General features: G+C 41.8%; 1 protein-coding gene across 1 annotated transcript; it reads left to right on the top strand.

Annotated features, from left to right (window-relative positions):
- The first annotated feature begins 55 nt into the window (after positions 1-55).
- On the top strand, positions 56-27,860 carry cabp7b (calcium binding protein 7b). Its single transcript, XM_079524233.1, has 5 exons — positions 56-921; positions 25,303-25,446; positions 26,051-26,169; positions 27,186-27,333; positions 27,658-27,860. The coding sequence occupies exons 1-5, from the start codon at positions 813-815 to the stop codon at positions 27,780-27,782; spliced, it is 645 nt and encodes a 214-aa protein (XP_079380359.1). The 5' UTR covers positions 56-812; the 3' UTR covers positions 27,783-27,860.
- The last annotated feature ends 70 nt before the right edge of the window (positions 27,861-27,930 follow it).

The following is a 27,930-nucleotide window of genomic DNA, read 5'->3' as shown; positions in this document are numbered from 1 at the left end:
CGCAGGCAGGCAGTGCCAAAAAGGAGACGGTAGGGCAGACGGCTGGAGTAATACACTGACAGCACGCGGAGATTTCATGAGAGGGGAAACGAAGATTTCATTGAAGAAATCCAAAACGATACCGGTATTGATAAAACGAAGATAATCAGTCCAAGACCTCTATTTCTTCAGAGTAGAATTATCCGTTCGGTTTTTCTGGCACATTCTGATAAGAGAAGATGTAGAAACGGGAAAGAAAAGTGAGACAGGAGAGTGTGTCGGAAATAGCTAGATGATTTAATTACGCCCTGTAGGATCCAATTGGGATCAAAAGGGGGAGATATCACTCTCAAGGGTGCAAGGATGTTTCTCTATATATAGCCTATTCATATTTTTTTGTTTGTAATTTTTAGAAAGCTTTAAAGCGCTGCACATGGCGAAATAGGAGCATATGTATCATGAATGATTAGATGAGTATAGCCTGACAGGTTTAATACAGCTGTGCACTGTCATTTTTTAGGGATCACAAAGTTAAAAAGTTTGAGTTCAATCAAACAATCAGATATTGAGCCATGCAGCAGCAGCAGCCAAGATTTAAGCAATTCGTTTAGTTGCCACTTGCCACAGTTAGAGTTAGTTGTCAGGTTCACGATGGTTTCACCAATATTTTAAGTACCTATTGAAGCGAACCAAAATACAAGTCAGTAAACAATTTAAAGTTGGGGAAATAGGCTACCCTTTGCGATCGGAAGGACTTGTATATTGGCTAAAGGCGATCACAGAACTCGGGAGCTATATGAAGATCGCGAAACCGTTGGGTTTCCCTCGCAGAAATGCCAGTGCGTGCTGTGACCACCAGGTTCATGTACAAGGGACTAAGCATACCGGCAGATGTCCTCGCATACCGGCCCCCAGTTGTCCTACCAGAAGATGAGGTAGAAGGTGAGTACTGAGTAGGCCTACTGTACCGACACATGATTATCAGATTAGACGTTTTTGTGGGGAAACGAATCAAACGATTACCGGTAGCCTTGTGGTTGCGCACCTGTTAGTCAACAATCAATGTCAGCCGGAGCCGGACCTTAATTGGAGCATTGAGCATTGTTTGTTCATTAACTACAACAGCCACGGAAGTGAAATGTTTAAACACCTTTGGGAGAGAACAGACAATCGGCCTGTATATTACACATCATTTATATTCTGTTCATCGACATTGAAAATCATTGAGGTAACAACATTGAGAAGACAGGCAGCCATATAGGCTATACTCCTTGCATGATAACCTTTCTTAAATCATAAAGCCCATAGGCTAAAATCAAAGTGTAACTCCCATTTATATACAGTAATAGTATACTGTGATTGAAATGTCCCTTCTGCATAGCCTATAGTCATTTAAAGTTAAACATTCAAAAGTTTTGCGAACCTCAATTGAATTGACAACATTTGACACATTATGTCCTGGCTATATAATGAGTCACATGACTTTGTCATGTAATTGTCATCAGTTTAATTTGTTTCATCTAAAGAATGTGGTTGACAAGAGAAACGTTTGAAGAGTCAGGGAGTAATGCTTTCATATGGAACAATCTGACATACATAATTTGAATTGTGCCTAATCTGAGGCTTCTTTCAAATGAGGTGATGACATTTACATGTCTAAAGGTTCACTCACTGTATGGCCAATATAACTATAAGGCCTACTTATATATTTGAAGACATATTGTTACGGACTAACCCTATAGTGTAAGTATCAAGCACAGAAGCAGGCCATGTCATGAGAATATTCAAATTGTCTTCCTTCTCTTTGAAGGTCACCTAGGTCCTCAAATGGTCTATATATTTATTGTTCTGTGCCATTCACTTGCCATTGAAAATATATCTGCAATAAAAACACGAATTCTTAACAAAATTGAAAGCCAACAGGGGAACCCAGGGAAGTGTTGCTGAGCGAGAGCCTTTTGATCAGTGCTTCTCTGCACACTACTTTATTTGGAATTCACACAGCAACAAGAGTCCTCTACTGGCTGCATTTGAGTCTGCTACTAGAGTAGGCCTACTTAAACTGTTGAGCTTTTTTTTCTTTTTTTGCAGTTCACTGTATCACTTATACGACTACAAATATAAGATGGTACTTTATTTACAGTATAATCTAACATTTTGCTCTTAAATTAAAATTATTTTGAACATAACGCATCTGTAGTGTTGTGCAGCAGGAAAGTGCACATTTGTACAATATATTGCCTAATAATAAACAATGACCGTATAGCAGAATTAACTAAAAAACAGGTCTCCACCAGGGCAGGTCAGGTTGTGGCCTCCTGATGGAGCTATAATAAGCCAATGTGAAAAGGGTGCCATTTCTTCTTACGCCTTGGATGGCAATTGGATGATTTGAGGCATTTTGTTCCAAAGATGTGTTTTGCAAAAATCCACCTGTTGGTGGCGCTATAACAGGCCAATGTGAAAAGGGTGGGATATATTCCTAAACCTAGTAGGAACGCCTGTGAAAGATTTCACGTAAATTGCATGCTGCGTTCATGATTTGAGGCTTTTTGTTCAAAACGGGCCAATCCTGTAAACTTTTAAAGCCAATCAGGATGGAATATGAAATATCGGACAGATCTGTGTTGAGCACATGACTATAGAGATACTGTGTAACGATTTGCAGGATTTTTGGACAAAATATGGAGTAGTAATATAAAAATGTGTTTTACAAAAGTCGGCCTCCTGGTGGCGCTATGACAGGCCGTTCTGGAAAGGTGGGGCAGAGGTTCATCTAGGGAGTGTGTGCAAAGTTTGGCATCGGCTGCGTTAACGGTGCCGGAGATTAGCTGTACACAGACGGACGGACGGACACGGACGGGGACACACACACACACACACACAGACGGACGGAGTGCAAAACATACTCTCTCCCCATGCCTTTGGCCTGGTGGAGACAACAAACATGTCCATCAGATGATGAGGTAGTCCAGTGGAGTTGGTAATCGATGGACTTAATGGGCCAATGTCGTCTCCCAGGAATAGTTTAAAGTTAAACTAGAAAAAGTGCCCCTCGGGGCACAGGTCTCCACCAGGGCAGGTCAGGTAGTGGCCTCCTGGTGGCGCTCTAATAGGCCAATGTGAAAAGGGTGCCATTTCTTCATACGCCTTTGATGGCAATTGGATGATTTGAGGCATTTTGTTCCAAAAATTTGTTTTGCAAAAATCAACCTGTTGGTGGCGCTATAACAGGCCAATGTGAAAAGGGTGGGATATATTCCTCAGCCTAGTAAGAAAATGTGTGAAAGATTTCACGTAAATTGCATGCTCGGTTCATGATTTGAGGCTTTTGTTAAAATCTTGCAAACTGTGAAAGCCAATTATAGCCAATTAGGATGGAATATGAAATATGGGACAGATCCGACTTGAGCACATGACCATAGAGATACTGTGTAACGATTTGTGAGATTTTTGGACAGAATCTGGAGGAGTAATATCAAAAAATGTGTTTTACAAAAGTCGGCCTCCTGGTGGCGCTATAAAAGGCAGATGCGGAAAATGCAGGTCAAAGGTTTGTCCTTGGCCTCTAGGGAGTGTGCATGCAACGTTTCACGCAGATCGGTGCAGTTTTAGGTAAACAATGTGAAAAGCTGCCTCATGGTGGTGCTATAACAGGCCGTTCTGGAAAATGTGGGGCAGAGGTTCATCGTTGGCATCCAGGGAGTGTGTGTGCAAAGTTTGGCATCGACCGGGTTAACGGTGCCGGAGATTAGCTGGTAACAGACGGACGGAAGGACGGACACACGGACGGAGTGCAAAACATACTCTCTCCCCATGCCTTCGGCCTGGTGGAGACAACAAATGGTTTTCTGGGTGAGCAGAGTCTTGCCCTTTTCAATGGCTGAGTGTCACACACACACACCATTACTGGGCTATACTGTAAAGTGGTATTACACTTTAAAACACCTCTGGGGTGGCCTAGGCCGTGCCAGGCACCGTGGCTGGTAATCCAGTCTGGCAGTGTGCCTCAGGTTCGACTCCCGATCAGGCGGCCTTTACTGCATGTCACTCTCCCCCATGTCTCTCCCCATTTCCTGTCAGCTTACTGTCTGTCCCTCCATAAAAAAATATTAGCCACAAAAAAATATTAGAAAAATCACACCCGTGTGAAGTGAGGGGCGCTAATTTATTCTAATATATTCTAACTCATGTTGATTAGGTGATGTAATGGTGATGTAAAACAAACGGTGTCAAAACAAACATTACATTCTCTTTATTGTTAATGGCATTTCATATTTGTGTTTGAGGGACAAGATGACGTACATTTTCCCTTCATTGTCAATGGTGTTTTTAAAACAAACATTGAACTAAAAACAAACATTAAACCTCTATAGGAGGGGCTAAAGTTGTTAAAGTTGTTAGAACTAATATCAAATATTGAATCAATCAGAGTTACCTCCCTCCTATGCACTCATTGAACTTCAACTCAACTTAGAAAAAACATGGCCCTGGGTTTGATTCCCGCTGAGGACTCTGGGGGCGTGTTCTCTCCTCAGCGTCATCAGCACCCTAGGAGGTGGGGTTGGCAAAAGGGCCTTTCTGTGTAAAGTTTACATGTTCTCCCTGTGTCCCCCTAGGGTAGGTAGTGGTACCCTCACAAAAACATGGAATAACGTGTTCCTTCCACATGCTGGGTCCAAACGGGGAAACAACTCCTACCTATGTTCTACACTTAATGTTTTTCATGTAAATTATTATATTTAGACCAAAATTGATTTAGTATTATTATTAGGTGTTTATTATGTTTTAATCTTAGTTTTAGAACAACAAAACCGTTATAGGTGATGGCACGCTCTACTCAGGGAGTCAAGTTGAGTCTCTGTAGCTGATGGGTGCAGATTCTTGAAGATCAATGGAAAAGGGGGAATATCCACACTCTCTTAATAAAGTTTGAGTTTCTTTATTTCATGACATCACAAGAAGCATGAGCAGTCCATCTAGAGAAACGAACGTGTTTCGGCATGCAGGCCTTCCTCAGCGTTTAAAAAAAACTCAACTCTCAACTGAGGAAGGCCTGCGTGCCGAAACGCGTTTATTAAGAGTGCGGATATTCCCCTTTTTCCATTAATCTTAGTTTTAAACATTAATCATACAATATTTTAGTTATTGTATTGAGACCCTGCATAATATAGTAAACACAGTCAGTATCTGTCAGTATAATGAATGCAGGTATAATAATGCTTTCAGTCATTGACCAACTGGATAGACCTATAGGGATTAGTTATGAAATAGCAAGCCTCATCAGTGCTGCAGAAAGAACATAGAGTAGCCTACTTTGCTAGGGTTTTCTGAATAATTACAGGATGTTATCATTGTCATACTCACAATGATTGGACTTTCTAGTTTTTAGTTAGTTTCTAGTCACGTGGTCTATAATGATGATGTGGCGAGATTTTCATGATTGGCTGACCTCTAAACCAATGGGAGACTAGCCCTATATGGCCAATGGGATACTAAGCCCGCTCTCCTCTTCCCACCGCACCATGACTAAATAGTAAGACTGCAAACACGATTACAGAAAGCCCCACTATAAGGTAGTAAGCCCGAGGTACAATAACAATATGCAAGAGAATGGAATGCAAGCTGATATATAATTGCTTGAGTTTTCTTGTTTTATAATTATGTATCCAAGGAACTTCAACAACTAATAAATTACTCAGTTGTCAACACAATTGAGTCGTTGATTCTACGAATCAGTATACATTCTAACACAATGTGGACTTGTGGAGTGCCACGTTGTTGGTGGTACACCGTGATAGTTTTCAGAGATGATGCCCACCATTGTTATAACATAACATCCAGAAACGTAAGCTAATTCATGGGCAGTTGGTAGAAGAAAATAGTTGTACTAAATAGTTAGTGTACTGTTTAGTGTTCTGGGAATAGAGGAATATGAAAGGAAAATGCAGAACCATGCCATCTGCTGGTTGCGTTAAAACATTGTTGAATCACCATTCATTCACCAATGAATCAATCATTCATTAATTTCCCCATTATGTAGGTCTGTCAATTCAAGCTTTAACCGTTTCTAATGCATAATCCAAAATTGTACCTACAATTTTGTAAACGGTTACAAGGGCATGCCCCATATATGGTCATGCCTCGTGACATCACGTGATGTCATCAATATTAAGCCCATATATAGAAATCCCTGATGTCATCAATATTGTCCAGCAACTCTACACGTCACCTCAAACCCTTAGATCACCATATATGGAGCTGACCTTGTACTGACATTCCATATGTCGATTCTTCCTCATCCATCCTTCCTCTTCGATGTCTCCCTTTTGACTGATACCTGTCCATTTAAACTCTAGACATTCCATATGTTGATCTGACCTCATCAAACCCTGTACACTCAAGACACACTCCATATATGGCCAGTACAGAATTCATTCCATATGTTGATCTGACCCCCCATGCCAAAGCGCCAGAGCTCGCCCAGCAGTCTACTGTCCCCCAGTCGGATTTCAATAAAAGGAGAGAACACACCAATATGGAATAAGCAAATGTTTATTGGAAAGATTTTGGCGGCAGTTTAGCACAATGGCAAAGGCAAAATTATGGCAGAGCATTATTTTGGCGATTAGACTCCAATTGCATAAGGTTAGCTTTTAATAGGGAGAACCCCCCCATTGGAGCATTGAAGTCTAGACGCTGGTGGTGGCAGCTGAGAAGATGAACCTCCTTCCTTCTCAACACTAGATGACAAGGTGGAGTTGGGGATGGAGGTGGGTTGCTTGTTGCAGACTGAAAGAGAAGGCAAAGTGTCAGAGGCAGAGATATTTAAAGGCGGAGTCCAATCACCTGATTGGCTGCTGCAAAGTGCTAGGATTTGAGAACAGATAATGATGAGCCATGATAGTGCTGAAAGGCCGAATGAAACCGTTGGTTAAGATCTTCCTTATTGAACCTACGCTAAAAGCTACATTTCAATAAAAGGAGAGAACACACCAATATGGAATAAGCAAATGTTTATTGGAAAGATTTTGGCGGCAGTTTAGCACAATGGCAAAGGCAAAATTATGGCAGAGCATTATTTTGGCGATTAGACTCCAATTGCATAAGATTAGCTTTTAATAGGGAGAACCCCAAAAGTCTTACAGAGGCAGGTGAGACCTGAAATGAAGCAGAATATGGCAAATGACACTTTCATTTAGACAGCATGAAGCTACATGGCAAACTACAATTACTTTGAGCAACCACCACCAGCTATATGCAAAATGACAGAATTGAGGCAGAGAATGACAGATTTAGGAAGCATGAAAGCGAGATGGTCGTCTAAGACCTAAGGCTAGCAAGGCTGGAAATTACCTTGCATTTACATGGGCATCCAGCTATATGAAGCTGTATATGCAACCGTTTAATGCATGAGGAACCAGCTAAATGAAGCAGAGTATGAAACGGTTCGAAGCATGCGCAACCAGCTATGAAGCTGTATATGCAAATGATCTTAAGCATGAGCAACCGGCTATATGAACTTGAAGATGAGCAACCAGCTATATGAAGCTGAATATGAAACTGTTCTAAGCATGAGCAACCGTCTGATCTTAAGCATGAACAACCAGCTGTATGAACTTGAAGCTGTATATGCAACTGTTCTTAGCATGAGAATCCAGCGATATGAAGCTGAATATGAAACTGTTCTAAGCATGAGCGACCCGCTATATATGCAACTGATCTTCAGCATTAGCAACCAGCTATTATATGAAACAAGGCGTATTTAGACTCATGAAGCCATATTTAGAAAGCAAGATAACCGACTGAGACCCGAGGCCATTAAGGCCGGCAATTATTTGAATTTAATGGCATGAGCAACCACCACCAGCTATATGAAGCTGTATATGCAATCGATCTTAAGGCATGAAGCTAGTTTAAGCAGAGATTGGCAAATTCAGACGCATGAGCCATCTAAGGCCTGAAGCGAATTTAGCCAGAAATTACTTATAGCATGAACGACCATGACCAGCTATATGTAGCTGAATACGAAATTGATCTTAACGAACAATAGGCTATACGCTGGAGGCTTCAGTGAGATATGCAGCAAAGCCGACCATAGAAGGCTATAAGGCTGACCTGAGAGATATCCCCCAAAAACCTATAAAAAGGAGCTGCATAATGAGCGGTCGAAGACCAGAAACGGTCTACTAAATAACAGCTTGATTTCCCAATGCAATCTGCCTCTATTGAGCAGATTGAGAGACAATTTGAAACGCACCAATCTTGATACGATAGGTGCCAATGTGAGCTTTAAGGCTTGAGTGGGCCGATACAGCATACTTGAATACGCAATACTGAAATAGAGGGTGGAATGGTGAACACTGAAACCTAGAAGTTGCTGCGATAGAACTTTATGAGGCACCAACGAGCGATGAAGATATGCATGAAATACCAATGAGACTGATTGCAGCTGATGATTAAGCATAGGCATGAGGTGAGGTGCTGAGGTGCTCATGAAAAATATGCATTGATTAACGACAAACCTGACCATTGCAGCATCCGAGTCTTCCGAGATGAACGGCACTCATTTCCCATCAGCATTGATCACCATGCAGGAAGCCAGACATGTAAAGGAAGCAGAATATCAAAGAATGCTGATGAATAGCATTATTATGATCATTGAGTCTGGTAGCTAATTTAGTGCACTGCTTTAGCATGCAGGCCATTATGTTGGCAGCAGACAAAAGTGACTTTATCTGAGGGCTATATTAGCAATGACGTCAGCGGGCACATGACTAACCTTTTAGCAGTTTAAGCATTAGTTGAAGAGAAGCTGAAGGAGCAATGCAGTCGTCATGAGCTAGCAGGTTCATGACCAACCAAAATTTTAGCAGATGTAGCAAAAGCTGAAGGAGCAATGTAGTCAGCACATGTTAGCAGGCTCTTGACTAACCTACTTTTGCAGTTGAAGCATTAGCTTAAGCTGAAGGAGCAATGACGTTGGCAGTGTTATCGAGCTCATGACTGACCTTGTGGTAGCAGCATTAGAGGTTGATGAGATGTTTAGCGGACTGGCAGCAGGCTGAGAAGACAGAACCATGGCAGGAGCAGTTGAAGTAGCGTAGCCGAGATGTTTAGCAGGCTTGCAGCAGGCTGAGAAGATGGACCTCGTGGCAGCATCATAGATGTGATGATTAGCGGGCTTGCAGCAGGATCAGAAGACGGACATCGTGGCAGCAGATGAAGTAGCTGGGATGTTTGGCAGGCTTGCAGCAGGCTGAGAAGACTCGTGGCAACAGCATAGCTGAGATGATTAGCAGGCTTGCGGCAGGCTGAGAAGACGGACATCGTGGCAGCAGCATAAGCTGAGATGATTAGCAGGCTTGCAGCAGGCAGAGAAGACCGACCTCATGGCAGCAGATGAAGTAGCTGGGATGTTTGGCAGGCTTGCAGCAGGCTGAGGAGACTCGTGGCAACGGCATAGCTGAGATGATTAGCAGGCTTGCGGCAGGCTGAGAAGACGGACATCGTGGCAGTAGCATAAGCTGAGATGATTAGCAGGCTTGCAGCAGGCTGAGAAGACGGACATCGTGGCAGCAGCATAAGCTGAGATGATTAGCATGCTTGCGGCAGGCTGAGAAGACGGACATCGTGGCAGCAGCATAAGCTGAGATGATTAGCAGGCTTGCGGCAGGCTGAGAAGACGGACATCGTGGCAGCAGCATAAGCTGAGATGATTAGCAGGCTTGCAGCAGGCTGAGAAGACGGACATCGTGGCAGCAGCATAGCTGTGATGTTTAGCGGGCTTGGAGCAGGCTGAGAAGACGGCCATCGTGGCAGCAGCATAAGCTGAGATGATTAGCAGGCTTGGAGCAGGCTGAGAAGACGGACATCGTGGCAGCAGCATAGCTGAGATGATTAGCAGGCTTGCAGCAGGCTGAGAAGACGGCCATCGTGGCAGCAGCATAAGCTGAGATGATTAGCAGGCTTGGAGCAGGCTGAGGACGAATTGCATTCTGAAATAAATAGCAGACCTGTTAGCACAGAGGTAGCATTAGCTGTGGATGCAATGTAGCATAACTAACCACATGTTAGAAGCAATAGGATGAGTAGCATTAGCTAACTGAGCAAAGTAAAAGCATGCACATGATACCTTATTTATATGGTTAACTTTTATTTAGAAATCTTACCTGAAGCTGCGCGTTACCAACCTACGGCAGCAGTACTTACCATCCTCATGGTAGCATCAAATGCCTCTGCATAGATGGCATGATTGGCTGAAATGATGGCAGCAGATTTAGTGGCATCTGAAGCATGACCTGAAATGATTAAAGAACACATAGCAGCAGCGTTGTCTGAAATGATAGAACTTCATGAGAGCAGCGGCAGCAGCATTGCCTGTGATGAAACTACAAGTGGGCAGCAGCAGCAGCATGACCTAAAATGATAAAAACATGTTAGCAGCAGCAGCATGGCTTGAAATAAACACAAGTTAGCAGCAGCTGAAGAATGGCCTGAAATGAAAGATCAAGTTAGCATCGGAACATTGACTGTGGCATGACCACAAATGGTAAAGTAACATATGGCAGCTGAAACCTGAAATGAAAAGATTTAATAAACAACTGCACTTTGATAGCTCACAGGAGATTCATTGACTCAAGACAGACATGCAAATAAATGATTGCCTCCTCTGCTATATCTGGATGATATAAAACTGGGGTTACCTTTGTAACCTATACTTTTAGAGCAGCATCTGTGATATCATGTAAACAGCAATAACAGCAGTAAAGGTAGAATTGAAATTGCATGCATGAGTTAAGAATTACCTGAATTGTAGGCATGATATAGTGGCTATGATAGAATTACCTGAATTGTAGGCATGATATAGTGGCTATAGATAGAATTAGCTGAATTGTAGGCATGATATAGTGGCTATAGATAGAATTGAGTACCACAGACGAAAAACAGTCTAAGTCCAAATTTCAGACTGACCCCTCCACGAAAAGGCCTCGTTGTCCTGAACCCTTATCTATCATTTATATATTATGGATCAATAGTGTGGACTTAGACTGTTATTCGTCTGTGGTACTCAATTAGCTGCAGGCATGACAGTATTAGCTGTATATACAGCATGGTAGTTAGCATTAGCTGGATTTCAGGCGTGATAAATAGCATTGGCTGAACTAGTAGTAAGAGCAAATGGCAATTTCTTAATAATTCATAAGGCAGTACAAACTGTTGAAAGCTGGAATTGAGGCAGCCATTGCATCTGGGAGGAATGAAGCCAGCTTGTTGGATTAGAGTAGGCTGCAGGAGGCTGTTTGATGAGAGCAGGCCGCATGGAGGAAGTGAGGTAAAATTCTTCATGAACAGCAGTTCTGAACTTATCCCCAGCTAAAAATATTTGACTGAGGGCGGCTAGTGAGCTGCCACTTGCGAGCACTGAGTGTGTAAGCCACAGAGCACAGAGAGAGCACAGCTTGCTTGTTGCAGACTGAAAGAGAAGGCAAAGTGTCAGAGGCAGAGATATTTAAAGGCGGAGTCCAATCACCTGATTGGCTGCTGCAAAGTGCTAGGATTTGAGAACAGATAATGATGAGCCATGATAGTGCTGAAAGGCCGAATGAAACCGTTGGTTAAGATCTTCCTTATTGAACCTACGCTAAAAGCTACATATGTTGATCTGACCCCCCATTCCAAAGCGCCAGCACTCGCCCAGCAGTCTGCTGTCACCCAGGCGGATGCGTGCACGTGACCTCGCCCTTCGCTTGTTCTCGCCCTCAGGCGTCTTACTGGTAATAATAATAATAAAAATCACACCCGTGTGTCATGTGAAGTTACACCATGATGATGTAAAACAAACATTGAGACAAAACAAACATTAAACCTGTATAGGAGGCCTAAACTAGAAAAAGTGCTCCTCAGAGCACAGGTCTCCACCAGGTCAGGAACCTTTGTTCTGTGCGTGCATTGTTTGGTATTGAGTTATCATAGAAGTAGCAGTTAATAGCCAATAGACAAATACTTACAGTAGCTGTAACTTGTTGTGTGTTGTGTAGGATTTATTATGACAGGATCACAAAGAAAAATAAAATGTGTTTCACATAAGTTGGCCTCCTGGTGGCACATTTAAAGGCAGATTTGAACGTTTTTCCTTGGCCTCTAGGGAGTGTGCATACAAAGTTTATGCAGATCAGTGCAGTTATAGGGAAAGACACGATTTGGCCTGTTAGAGCACCACCATGAGGCCGATTTGAAAAATCAGTAGCATTTCTTCCTCAGTCTGCATGCATTCATGATTTGCGGCATTTTGTTCAAAACGAACAAATAGGATGATAATATAATATCACTGTCGCAACATGAAAGACCAACGTAAAGTTTTGCATTGATTCTCTAGAGCAGTTATTTGTTTTATCTCTGAAAGTTTCCACCCAGTTTTAGCCACTAAATTAAATTTAGATGTGGTTATCTCTGATCGTCTGGCTACACATGACTAATGTCTGACAAACTCTGTGGTCTCAGAAGTGTCTGAAGAGTGTTTAAGGGGCGATTCACACTATGTTCTCGGGTGCGGACACGGGACCACTTGGCAGATGTTGTGGTAGTGTGAATGATGCGTACCGTTCTCGGGAGCGGATCGCCCAACCGTCCCCGAGACCGCATCGGGGGCGGATCTCTGGACCGCTGAAGTGTATTCAGATACGGATCGTTCAATGTGAATGCATGCGTACCTAAAGAAGGAAGTGGACTGTTTTGTTTTGCATACAAAGTGGTGGATGATCTACAATAACTGTTTTGACATGATCTCTAGTCGACGAGCCAAGCGTAAAAAAAGAAAAACAGACGCTGCACGACGCGTAACACCAGCTCATTTCTCAACGCCGCCCGTCTCCTGTTGAATCTGCTATAGGCCTACGCGCAGCACCGCAAGCGCTGATCTTGGACTACACGTGGCTCTTGGGCTTTGCTTGGCATAGTTTCCAAAGTAAAACAAAATAATAATAATGCTAAAGTAGAATCCATTAAACTAATATCAAACACAACACTGGAGCACAGAACTGACTGACACAGTGAATAGCAGGCAGGCTGACAGTGAAGTAGTATAACGGCAAAGAGCCAAAAGAGGCAATGCAATGTAGTGTGTCTGGATTTATTGGAGACAATGTCGCAGAGTTGATGGTCATTGTCCGTGCGCACCAGTCATCAAGCACACCGCCATATGGAGGATCAAAGTGTGTTATGCAAGTGTACCCGGGTACGCTGTTGAATCTCGGGCAATGTGAATCATGGCCGTCGGGGACCAGGCAACCGTATTCGGAAACGGTTCCAATGAAACGGATTCAGTCCCTCTCAGTGTGAATTGCCTATAAGATTCCTGCTTATAGCCAGAGTTTGGGGTTGAGGACACTACCTAATGAGGTCATACAAGGTTCGGGAATAGAGTGAGTACAAGAGTTAATTTGTGAAGTTAATCCAGTAGTTTTGCTTGGCAACACTAAAAGCACTTTTGAGCTACTTCTGTCTTAACAAAATTAATAATTTTGGCATGTTAGCTCTTCAGCTGACTCTGGGGTCTCCCTCTGTGCCGATACGTTTAGACAGTTTTAATTTATGCTTACACCATCTGGATGCCGATGCCTACATGGCCAGAATACCCTAAGGGCCCGGGGGAAATGGATCTTTGACAAAGGAGTGAAGTGTTCTAATGTGTTGCCATTGGGCACATAACCGGTCATTAAAATATGAGTGCCGAAGTTGCAGCAACTCAGTTTAGCCTCAAACTAAGTGAGCACTGGAGCAGTGTTTTTCTTTTCTTTTTTTTAAACTGCAGAATTGGGACATTTGATTTCAAGAGAACTATATGGAATATATAGCATCTCAGTGATTGATTTATTTTAATTATTGTTTATATTAATTGCAAGAAATTGATAAAGAGCTACGACACATTTTTCAAAGAAAGCCCGATTCCATTAACACCAAATCTATATAAATTAGATATTGATATTAGAAAGCAGATGCTGTTTTGATTTATTCCATATGGTGTCATACATTTTAATTACACTGGGTGACTATATTCAGCTAACAAAATCATAAAGCTAGCAAAAGCTATGACCATAACCATTATCATAACCCTCATTAGCCATGATTATTATACTGTATACAGATAATTACAATGTATGCATTTAGCAGACACTTATCCAGAGCAACTTACAAGTGTGAGATCGGAATAAGCAGAATTAAGATGAACTCTAGTCAGTAAACGACAACGTACTGTAAGTCATAGAGTTGCATAGAGAACAATGTGAAGCATTTCCCATGTGCTTTTTTTACGGAAGGCTCATAATTCCTGTGTTGATCTGATCTAAGTAACCGTGGGATGGGTTGTAACAGCGGGAGAACATATAGTATGATAACAGCATCCTAAGGTTAGCTAGGAATATCACCTCTAATACTAAGCATATGTTGTATGGAGAATATAGGTTGCTACCTTCAGGAAGGAGATATGGTGTACCAGCATACAATAAGGTCAGACTAAAGAGGTCCTTTGTCCACCAGTTGACTTTGAGGCTTAATCAGGAGTTGTAGTAGCCACAGGGTAATCTAGGCGGTGGACATTGCTCTTGTCTTCATGTCTTTATGTATGTAAATTGTCTTGTTCTTTGTGTTATGTCAAATGTGTGTATATGTGTTCTGTATACTTGGCTGCTGGGTCACAAGACAAATTTCAGTGTGAACTGACTTTTTATATACAAAAGTACTATATCATATCATATCGGCCAGTGTTGCTGTTCTGTTACTGTGCTTCTCCCAGTTGCAGTGATTGTGTGTTCTCTCGCGAGAACCGGTAGAAGCTGCGTGAGGTCCTGATCACCCTCATTGGCCAGCCAGTCATGTGACGCTCTGAAGGCCTCAGAGCGTCTATAAAGGACAGTCTTTGCCTGGATTCCGACGAGACGCTCTAGGGTGTAATACCCATCCTAGTAATATAACATAGCACGTTGCAAGTAAATAAGGTAGTGTAGGGAGTCAGACTACATACTCCGGTACAGTAGGTGGCTTAAAGTCAATGGTTGTAACCCGCCATAAAATTCAAAGAAGAAGAAGAAGATGATTCCGACGAGACAACATTGCTTACCTAACTCCATCTGTTCGTTACTATCTTGTTAGTTAACTTTTGCTTATCCTTTGGTTTATTTGTAGCTCCCTTCGGGAAGGAGTGTTAGGCCTAAGTTGTAGTTTACCCTTTATTGGTTAGGGTTTTGGTTAGGTGAAGTTATTGTTTTGTTTGTCTCCTTTTTCTTTTCGGAACATCGACCGTTCTGCTTTCATATCTTACTCTATAACTAATACTGCTTACTAGTTATCTCTATTATAAATGATTGCCAATGTACTTGAAAGTCGATTAACTTCCATCATGTATCTATTGAGCCATTTGTACTGAAAACAACTCTTTTGTAACTGTCATTTTGATGCTTTAAATGCAAGTAAAAGCATTTTCGAATTTGCAGTGAGGTTTGCTGTCCATTTTATATGTTGTGTACCTTTACCCCTAGACTAATTGGTCCGTCACACACACACACACACACACACACGCACACGCACACGCACACGCACACGCACACACACACCTGATGTGTTGATGATTTCTTCAAGCAAACCACAACTGATAAAGCAATGCCAGGAATCGTAAACAGCCAGATGTTGTCATTGTACATGTGTTGAAATAGATAAGACTATAGCATACAACATTGACTTCCTGGCAGTGACATCCATCTGATTTTTGTCCCCATTTCTCAGTACATCACTGACAAGAGGCTGTATTTATAGATCACAGCATGCTGGAGAATTCCCCAGTCATCAGGCATTGTAGTGGCATGTAGATCATCCACCACTTTGTATGCAAAGCTTGCTTCATGCATGGTTTCAAATAGTGGGTTTGCCTGTAGCAATGTACAAAAGAAACACATGGAAGGAGATTTGGTACAACTTATCTTTTAACTTTTCTATCTTTGGTTCTAAACTAAGATAAGCTCTTTGAAATAGCTTATTAGGCTTTTTGACAACATTGCAAAAACAATTTGACATTGTTTTTGCATATATATATATTACACACACACACACACACACACACACACACACACACACACACACACACACACACACACACACACACACACACACACACACACACACACACACACACACACACACACACACACACACACACACACACACACACACACACAATTAGCAGCAATATATTGATCACAACATTTATATACAGTATATTGTTGAGGGTTTGTGCAAACACAAACATTGAATGACATTGACAATGAATGGCCAGCTTTGAGTGTTTGTGTAAACATTGAGGTGAGGACGCAAATTGTGATTGGCCGGAATGAGATGATGTATGATGCATCATGATAAGAGCGCCCCTCACTTCACATGGGTGAAATCACACCCGTTTCATATCATTTCGGAACATTTAGGGCTTTTCAAATGGTCCGATTCATTTTATTTTCATGGACTTTACAAAATTCACTTCTAGGCCAGTACTGCTTATCAAAAACATCAGGTTTCATTTGGCAAATAACAAAATTACAATTATGGAGCGTAGCCTGCGGAGTTAGTTCATGCAGACATACTCGAGGGGGTTCATGCCATGCCTTTGTGCGCATATGCATGCGTATTACCGTGGTACTACACTCATGTTCATTCTTCATGCCTACGATGACGCGGCAGTCAGCTGACCATTTGCCTCGTTATTTAAGCTCACCTCAGTCTCTGTCCTTCCTGCTGTCATCCTCCTGCTGTCATTTGTCCCCGGACTGTTGGTATGCGCCTGTTTGCTCCCACCGCCTCCCCAGCACCACCAGTGGGCTCTGCTATGTGTTCCCCATGGGGGGTTTATTGTATATCTATCTCCCTGCTCTTAATATTTCATAATGGTGTTTAATTGTGCCGAGCAGGGAGAAATGCAGCAGAGCCGAACGCCAAGTTTAATATCACATGGACACTTGTATTCTCATGTATTCAATAAATATGGGTAAAACTATTCGTGAGTTGTCTGACTGAAATATAATTATGAACTAAATTATAATGACAGTCGATTTTAACGTTCACAGATACGTTACTCATAGACCTGCTGTATCATATTCGATACAGCAGGTCTATGATTGTGTTTCGGACGCGGGGTGGCTCGCCGGAAACGGGCCGGCACCCTGGGTGCATTCCTGTGGGTCTGGAAGTTCCTGGGACCCCCCCGGGGACCGCCACACGGAGTTGCACCACTTACTTCACACGGGTGTGTTTTTTTTTTGCACGGGCAGTGGATAACATGCGAGTTGATACCTGGTGATGACATTTATCCTGTAATTGAATGTATAAACTGGCTTTCAAAGGAAGGCAGAACGGCCAGTCAAGAGGCATAGGGTGATTGATGAACAGACAGCGTTTGCAATATTTTTGAGCTAAGAGAAGCTGAACAATTCAAAGTGGAATCTCTGTGTGCACGTGGTGTGCAGTACCCTCAATTTTGACTGGCTGTAAGAATAATTGTTTTCTCCAGCTCCAGTCTTATTCCAGGGAATTTATAACCTTTGCCTCAAGAACAAAGTCGTGAGATTGAAAAGTGTTCATTTATCCATTTGTGACTATACAAGGGGTCCATTGAGTTACATTTGTACACTTTCAGAGTTAAATTCACACTCAAGATTTTGCAGTGTAGATGATGTCAGACAGATAAAGGAACCGAGTCAAAAAATGGAAATGGCAGCATTTTTCTTTGCAGACAGTGATCAGCTGCCTGCTTTAAAAAACTGAATACATTAGACAAATACAATTCATCACATTGTCTTTCCTTAATGAAAAATGAATAGAATAGAGCAACAAAGGTTGCATAATCATATACATGCCCATTATATGCAGTGGTCTGAAGAAGGTACTGTATCTACGCTGTACTGTATGATCTCACCTTAGGACAATAGTTGAACCATCTTAGAAGAATGAGCCTTTGTCTCAAAAAAGAAACGTGATGAAATGATAACGTTTCTGTCCTCTTAGACCTTCATGTCCTGTATGATGAAGGTGTACAACCTCATTTGTAAATAAAGTTTTAAAGTAAATAAAGTCCTAAACGCGCCCCCATTTTTCCTCCCCGATTTCGCACCAGTGAGGGGTGGGAGGGTCTGGGACGGCAGACGCCTGTGAAACTTGAAGGACAACGGGATTAAAAACTTCGGCGAAAACAGAAGCGCAACACGAGGATAAAGGAAACATTCAGTACAAATGTCCAGTTGGCTATAATTCACAACAACTACTACTGTGTTGAAACTTTCTCTAACTATAAACTCATGACAGCGGACAGCCTAACTAAGTATAAATATAATTTATGAAAAGGCTACTACAGTGAAGTCGGTTCGTTCATGGAAGTTGTTCCAGGCTATGTGGGAATTATCTGACGAGGTACCATTTCAGTGGGCAAAACCTTATATATACAGTACTTTATACTAAATTGTTGGGTCAATATAAGTAAAATAATATAGCCTTTCCATGAGTATCTTTTTATATTTTTCCAAAAAGAATACAAACGGCCAATAATAGCATATTACAAGTTATGAATCTTGAACCTAAGGCAACTAAAACAATTGTAATGGTGGTTTGCTGTAGTAAATAAGACAGTGTGTTTGAATCTGCATACAGCTCTCGCCGCCCCACCTCTCACTGGTGCGAAATGGGGACGCATCCTAGACAAGGCATAAAGGTTCAAATGAAACATATAGAAGCCAGGTGTTCAAGTTATTACATTTTTTGAATCACAACTAAATGCATATACATATCCATACATCCGCCTGGGTGACGGCAGACTGCTGGGCGAGCGCTGGCACTTTGGCATGGGGGGGTCAGATCAACATATGGAATGAATTTCTGTACTGGCCATATATGGAGCGTGTCTTGAGTGTACAGGGTTTGATGAGGTCAGATCAAAAAGAGTTGCTGGCTGGCTCCATACTGTACTACTGTATATGCAGATCTAGGTGATGATCCAGTCTTCTCCATGTATGGTTATCCAGGGTTAGATGAGGTCAGTGTCGTGATCTTCATATATGGAGATGGCCATATATGGTGGCATGACATGTCACAAGATGTGATGTCATGAGGCGTGACCATGGAGGCGTTAAGGGTCTCCATGATGTCACGTGATGTCACAAGGTCAGATCCATATATGGAGATCTAACTGTCTCCATGATGTCACGTGATGTCACAAGGCATGATGGATTGGCAACCATATATGGTGGTGTGACGGATGCAAGACGCAGGATTTCATAGTAAATGCGACCTTTGGTCGCAAAAAAAAACAAAATCAAAACTACAGTACCAGTAAGACGCCCCGAGGTCGCGTTCACACATCCGCCTGGGTGACAGCAGACTGCTGAGTGAGCGCTGGCGCTTTGGCATGGGTCTTGAGTGTACAGGGTTTGATGAGGCCTCCTGGTGGCGCTATAATAGGCCAATGTAAAAAGGGTGCCATTTCTTCTTACGCTAACGCCAATTAGGATGGAATATGAAATATCGGTCAGATCCGTCTTGAACACATGACTATAGAGATAGTGTGTAACGATTTGCGGGATTTTGGGACAGAATCTGGAGGAGTAATATCCTTTTGAATATCCATTTTTCAAAAGTCGGCCAAATCAGAGTGAAATGGTCTCCTTTATCCGATGATGATTGAGCCGCCAATTCAACATAGTGAATTGGTTGATCAGGCCCCACCACCAATCAGACACAGAACCTAAACGCTCCAGCTCAATTTAAACTGATGATAAAGGCCTGTTCTTATACGCTTTTAATCACAGTCTACCTCCTTAATTATCTCTGGTCTCATAATGTGCTTCCCACCTGTCACCAAATGTCACCTTGTCACTTCCCAACCTGTCCCCCAGATGTTGTTCCCTATTCAGTGTAATTATCCCCCACCTGTGCTAATAGGCCTATCTCACAGCCCGTTTTTCACGCCCACTTCCGGTAAATAGTGGTGACTTTAACATGAGCATTTACAGGTTTTTTTCTCTGGAGAATCTAAGTACATTTTCTAATGTAAAAATGTGACAGACCAATATTATTATGAAGCAAACAAGATGGTAAATCAGGTCGAACAGATAGAACAAACCTTACCTTGAGAAAACAAAAGTTGTAGACTTCTTAAATTACCTCTGTTAACATGGAGCGTCTATGGAGTGACGTCACGCTATCACCACTAACCCCGAAAGGGGGCGTATTTAGGGGGGCGGGGAAATTCTGTGAGATAGGCTTATTGTTCATTCAACATGTACCAGTACATGTTACAGTGAATTTAAGAAATCTGTAGTTTTGCAAAATCACTGTTGGGACAGTGAATTTGAGAAAAAGGGTGGAAGAGTGCTCATTTTGTTGGTTGTACAAAGCAGGCATGCCCTGTATCAGTGCTGTAATCTCATAACCTACTTTGGAGCAGGTGGTTTCTCTGTGACATTTACTATTGCATCCCTCTAACTATAACAGGCCGTTCTGGACATTTTGGGGCAGAGGTTCATCGTTGGCATGATCCAGGGAGTGTGTGCAAAATGTGGCACCGACCAGGTTAACGGTGCTGGAGATTAGCTGGTAACAGACGGACGGACGCACACACACACGCACACACGGACGGACAGACTCACACACACACACACACACACGGACGGACGGACGGACGGACTCACACACACACACACACACACACGGACGGACGGACTCACACACACACGGACCGAGTGCAAAACATACTCTCTCCCCATGCCTTCGGCCTGGTGGAGACAATGAAGTAAAGGGATGAGAGCATGATATATTGCAAATAACACTAGAGTCTATTCCATTAGCCACAACACCAAGAGAAGCTTATCCACAATCAACCAAAGAACATAATCATAAGTAAGAAAGTAGTAGTTGATGCAACATGTACAATCATATAGAACAAGAGAATGTTCAATCTAGGGAGGACATTTCTCTTTGTTTTCCAATCTGTAAGCAGAGTTTAGAAATTGCCAGGTCAGTGTGATCTCATCTCCGTTAAACCTAATGGGACGGTCGGATGTCTGACTGACAGACACAAATAAAACATGGACATGCGAGGAGAGGGAGGAGAGGGAGGATTCACTGCGATGTTGCCTTGAGATGATGAATGTAAGACAAAGGCGCAAACCTGACAGCAGATCAAACACTCCAAAGCAAACAGCTCTGTACGAGTGTGCTGAAGAATAAATACACATCAATAATGAAGAATAAACAAACATCTATAAGCTTCCTTTCAGAAAACATTTGGTACCATTATTCTATTGAACACTATTGATAAACCTGTCATGGAATTGTTGGTCAATATTTGACATTGAATCATGGCAAAATTCATAAAATCGGCATGCTTATTTTGTTTCGGTCTGACTCTGTAAACAATATGAATGAATAACTTTCTTGTGATAGCATTCTGGGCAAAGAATGATAGAATGGGAAAACATTATGTACGATAAGACTAGGTAGGCGGATTTCTGAACTGTCCACAGCCCTCCTCTGAGACAGAAGTAGAGAGAAATGGTGCAATAATGACCATTAAGGACAAATTATATGAAGATAGGTTGAACATGGATGAAGTGCTCCTATGCCTGGAGGTCTATTCAGTATTTTAGCCATGACGTGAGCGCCCCCTCCAGAGATACTTCCGGGTCCTACTTTTGTGTCGCTTTTGTGTCCCCATAGAGTTATACTGTGACGCTCCGTCGGACTAAATCTGAGATGAAAACAACCACGAAAATCTCATTTTACCGCTTTCCTCGCAACAACAAAGCTGCTGCTCTCCCAAATCTGGCTGTGACAGGCCGTCTGCCCCACACTGAATACTATCGCCATTTTATTTCATTGTGTCAACTAAATCCTCATTAATTGCAAACTAGATTCAACATACTCAAAGCATGCACACATTCTAAATATGCCCCCGAAATATTGTACTGAGCAAATGGACTGTTACCACCTTCAATAATAATGATAATAATAGTCAATCATATATTTTCTTTTTCATGGACACTTGTACAAAACATTAATAATTCTATTCGAGTTGGAAGCATTAAGACCCATTTTAACCCTCAATGGCTTCCTTTCTGAAAAATAACAATTGTAAAAAGATTCACGCGTTTAGATATTCTATTTACAATGAGATGCGGACGGGAGCTGGTGCCACTTGGACCCGGACGTAACGTAGCACTACAAAATGACGTTGGACTTAAATACTGAATAAGAGAGGGGAGACTGTGGGGAGACTTAATTGAGCCCAAGACATCCTAGACTGTTTCCCTCTCCCTTCTATGCTTATAAAAATCATATACACGGCCAGATCCACTCCTAGCACGACAGGGTCCCAGTTACCGAGCTGGACCGTGGGAGGAACAATCGTTGTGCTCGAGATATCCAAAGATGGATGCTACAGATTAGGCACAAAAGGCGTATGCCCATAACTCAACACAGTTTGACTCCTGTGTCGAGTCCTTTGTAAGTACTGCTGAGGTGCCTGCACACAATGAGGTTTTATTGGTGTCAGGCTGCGACTATCCTGTCAGATAGGAACACACAAGGTTTCTGGAGGTGTAACTGCAAAAAAAAAAAAAACACCTGCTCCAAAGTAGGTTATGAGATTACAGCACTGATACAGGGCATGCCTGCTTTGTACAACCAACAAAATGAGCACTCCTCCTCCCTTTTTCTCAAATTCACTGTCCCAACAGTGATTTTGCAAAACTACAGATTTCTTAAATTCACTGTAACATATGCTGGTACATGTTGAATGAACAATTAGCACAGGTGGGGGATAATTACACTGAATAGGGAACAACATCTGGGGGACAGGTTGGGAAGTGACAAGGTGACATTTGGTGACAGGTGGGAAGCACATTATGAGACCAGAGATAATTAAGGAGGTAGACTGTGATTAAAAGCGTATAAGAACAGGCCTTTATCATCAGTTTAAATTGAGCTGGAGCGTTTAGGTTCTGTGTCTGATTGGTGGTGGGGCCTGATCAACCAATTCACTATGTTGAATTGGCGGCTCAATCATCATCGGATAAAGGAGACCATTTCACTCGGATTTGGCCGTAAATTATCTTTGTGAATGGGGATATGATTTGGGCAGGAGCATACAGAGAGCTCGGGAGAGAGAGAGTGCCTGCGTGCGTGTGTGCGTGCGTGAGTGTGAGAGAGAGAGAGAGAGACTCACAGGCACATCACAAACCCACTTATATTAATGGTCGATGTCACTCCTCAGACTCCTGTAGTCAATGTGCCCCATAATAATCTAGGTTTTACATGACACGTCAAAAACAGGAAGACATATCTACTGGCAGTGTGTAAGGAGTCAATCGCCACTTTTATTTTTTGCAGGTTTCCCCATTGATGGATTTATAATTAAGATAAAACCCATTTGTTGCATATAAAATGCAAAAGGGACCAAAGATATAAAGGACTGTATTATACTGAATTACTGAGCCACACAGGGCTAAAACTATAAAACTACTCTTGAGAAAGTACTCAAAGAGTACACCGAAATACTCAGCACCACAACTAGGCCGAGAGCCTATGACCAAGTTAACCATTAGTTTTAAGCAGGAAATACTCTTTTAGAGAAATACCTTGTACCCAATAAAAAGATGAAACCACCAGGAAGAAGGATTGTCCAGTCCGAGCAATTATGGTTTAGTTAATTCATTTTCAGATCAGAGAGACAGAACAGATCCGCATACAGCCAAATTACTCTCCCCTGTACCACCAAAAGGGCACAGGGTAGTCTCTGACGAACAATTCATTTCAAAGGCTATTCATACTGTAGAATACGTTATTGTTGATACACTTTCATTGGCTCAATACACAGTTAATTTCCACAATGCCACGCTGGCACTAGGTGTCGAACGCTGATTGGACCAGCACATAGATGATGGGACTGATATTGGGACAGCTTCCTTAATTCCGTCCTTGATGGCCATAGACCGGGAAAGCGTGGACGCTGGCGTTGCCAGGCAACCTGTTGATAACATTCTTTCCCTGCTAGCAGAGACAGAGAGAAATACTCCTATCTACTTTCTCACTGGGCACCAAGGTCAAATGCATGCAGTGTTTATCCAAATAGACCTCTCAATATGCCAGCTAACTTTTGACTACAGGCAGACAGTATGGAGCCTAATTAAGATATAAAATCTGAGCTTGGCGTCAGGCAATCCATAATATAATATGATATAATAATATAGGGCTGAGATGATTAGGCCTGTGGAGGGTGATAAAACTGATGGTCAAAGGGCAAGATGACAAAATATGAACACTTGACACATGTCCACAAAAAATACCAAAGTAGCAGATCTACAGATCCATCACCCATGTTAATAAAACTAGCATATATATTGGGTAGGTTTTTGGTGGGAAAGAGGTATAATAACGAGTTATAATAATCCTTAATTCATTATAGTAATTAAGGAGAGTTTTTTCCCTCTTATGTCGGTGCAGATCAGTGCCATCAATCAGGACAAGACTGGAACTGCCGTATAATAAAACTGAACTGACCTAAACATGTACATTATTTAAAGTAAGACATCCCAAAATATTAGTATCTATGATGGCCTTAAGTGATGCCGTAGAGCTGCTACACAGAGAGATAAAACGTGTGGAAACTGACAGTATCCCTTACTGATACACAATACTGTACATCATTTGACGTTTGGCATTTTAACATCATGTGAGTTTAAATGCCAATTTTAAATACAAGTCCAGTATCGTACAAATTATCAATTAAAACTATTCTAGAGTGTAAGCAAGGCTTTATTAGATCATATAACAGAAAAATCACACCAGTGTGAAGTGAGGGGCGCTCTTATCATCGTACATCATCATGACATATTTGCTCAGACACTGACGTAAAATTGTCCATTCATTGTCAATGGGAATGTTATGTTTGTGTAGGACAAAGTTTGTGGACACACACCAAAAGCTAGACATAGGAGGGGCTAACACCCCTCAATAATCTGTTAGATCTAATAAGAAATAGCATAATATGAAAAACAAGATAGTGCTGAAGTTGACATAGAAGAACTTTGTGTTTTTGAATAACTCTACATCAAACTGAGGTTCTCTACCTTTGATGTGCAACTGCACCTTTTAACATTTCAAACAGAATTCTTGATTACAAGCGGAGATAGTCTAGGTGGCCTAATGGCAATATGTTTACAGTGCATTTCCCAAAGGTTATTAGACTGTCTCCTTCTACTGCTCTCCTACCAGAGTTATTGCATCTTTCCACAGAGATCCGTGAGGCATTCAAAGTGTTTGATCGGGATGGGAACGGCTTCATCTCAAAGCAGGAGTTGGGGGTGGCCATGCGGTCACTAGGCTACATGCCCAATGAGGTGGAGCTGGAGGTCATTATCCAAAGACTTGACATGGATGGTGAGGCTGCCTTTTCTCACAGGTTTTCACAGACTCAGCAATCACATGTATATACACTCACACATGCACACAAGCACAGAGTTCATTACTTTAACCACTTTCACCCTGGCATCACTATTTTGGGCATGTCATGATAATCAAACATTTAGAAATAAATACATAGATAAATCCTGTGTAAATAAATACAAAAATTGGTCATTTCTTTTTGAAAATAGCAGATCTAAAAGCGCGAGCGAGCTCAAGTGGTAATAAGAAGTATCAACTTGTGATGTTGTACATGGTTCACAGAGGGGATGGGGCAATCCCCCTTTATCACCGGTGGGGATATATTTTTTTATGAGTGAATTAAATACATGCATTTCCTTTAGGGAAACGTAAGCTGTATTATGTTTGATTGTTTATTTTTGATAATACCACAATTTAACAATTTATTAAAACATGATCGTAACCACATATAAATATATATAAATAAATGTTTCCCTCCCTCCAAACTTGCAAATAATGTGTGAACCTTGTGTACTGTATCTGTGTGCTGTGAAGTAAAACTGTTCTCCAGAATCTGAGTCATACAATAATGTGTGTATATCTCTGACTGCATGTTTAGGTGATGGCCAGGTTGACTTTGAAGAATTTGTTACATTGCTTGGGCCAAAACTCTCTGGAACTTCTGCTGGAATGCCTGATAAATTCCATGGAGCAGACTTTGATTCTGTGTTTTGGAAGGTATAATCACATCCAGCACATTCATTTCAATCAAGTCTACACAGTAAAATCCTGAGTGGCAGTTTAACCCAGAAAGTGCAAAAATTGACCTTTACCAAAGCTGGACTTTCTTGGGTCCATTTTATTATTACAGTTATACAAACTCACTCTGTAGCTCTTTCCATTATCAGTTAATTAGGCCTTTCTGTTTCTTCTTCTGGGTAAGATGATTTTCCTTGAGGGCCTTTATGCTGTTTTGTGATAATGACCCAACCATTCTAATTAAAATTATTATGCAGAGATGACAGAAGCAAACCAGTCATTCAAGCAAGGGAGTAATTCCAGGATGGTTATGACATCATGTATCATATACTGAGTTTCCCTAAGAGAATAAAGTTCTCCTCTATGGGAGACTGCAATAGCATTGTAATAATTAATTGGCACAATTTAACAACCGCATGTCGGAGTGAAATGTGAACACTTTCCGCACAAAATTCAACCAGACAGATTTCACAAAATGTAAAGCATTTCAACAAGTGGGTTTGTTGAAAAAGAAGATGTGGACATGACATGAGTCATGACCTGTTGGCTGCTGCATAGTGTGGTTGCTGAGTGCTGACATGAATTGGCATGGGAGATGCTCAGTACAACCACAGAGCTTACATGCTGTGTTCAAATGCATAGGACCATGCTGGTGGTATTTGATGTTTACCCCATATGAGTCACAGTATACTTTACATTACTGCCTACAACTTGTAAGGTGATAAACTCACCGTAAAAAATATTTACTTATATATTGTAATTATGTATGATCAATAGTTCATATGTTATTCATATATTAACATTTAATAATTACCATTTTCGGTTTGACTTTTCCACCAATCGACACTTTCAACTGCTTTGGAAAATTATCAACAATGCAGAGAGTGGTTGATTTTTAGCGCGAGTCAATTGGCCAAACATGCAATACCACTGATTTTGTAGGCCTACTTGGTTGATATGGTCTATATCTGTGTTCTGTGTTCTGTTCTCTTCAGTGTGACATGCAGAAATTAACAGTGGATGAGCTGAAGAGGCTGCTTTATGACACCTTCTGTGACCACCTCACTATGAAAGATATTGAGAACATCATTATGACAGAAGAGAGCCACCTGAACAGTCCAGATTTCCATGTGGATATTGATAGTATGTCTTAAATATACGCTTTCTGCTTTTATATATATTTAAATTAATATAATGTGTGTGTGTGTGTGTGTGTGTGTGTGTGTGTGTGTGTGTGTGTGTGTGTGTGTGTGTGTGTGTGTGTGTGTGTGTGTGTGTGTGTGTGTGTGTGTGTGTGTGTGTGTGTGTGTGCGCGTGTGTGCGCGTGTGCGTGCGTGTGTGCGCGTGTGCGTGCGAGAGTTTATTTTAAACACATTAGAATAATTGTGTGGTTATTGGTTAAGTGGCTCAGTGGTTAACTAATATTGCCCTGTCAATGCTGATATATTTTCTTAAATCTCTCCACAGCAAGCCCAGCACAAGTGAAACACACCTGTGTCCGGAAAAGCCTGATTTGTGCCTTCGCCATTGCATTCATCATCAGCGTAATGCTCATCGCAGCTAATCAGATGCTGCGTAGAGGTATGAAGTAAAGAAGAGGGCAGTGCCGGCCCTGAGCAATTTGGTGTCCTAGGCAGGATTTTTCATGATGCCCCCTTGCAAAATGACCATGGCCCCCTTGTGTTCTAAAGCACTGCGTTTGTTTTTTTTTGCTTGGTGGATGCCCCCCCTCCCCTCATG

The sequence above is a fragment of the Electrona antarctica genome, assembly GCF_951216825.1.
Source record: "Electrona antarctica genome assembly, chromosome: 16".
Taxonomy (NCBI): domain Eukaryota; kingdom Metazoa; phylum Chordata; class Actinopteri; order Myctophiformes; family Myctophidae; genus Electrona; species Electrona antarctica.
The sequence above is the reverse complement of the archived record's forward strand: the minus strand, read 5'-3'. Positions and strand labels throughout refer to the sequence as shown.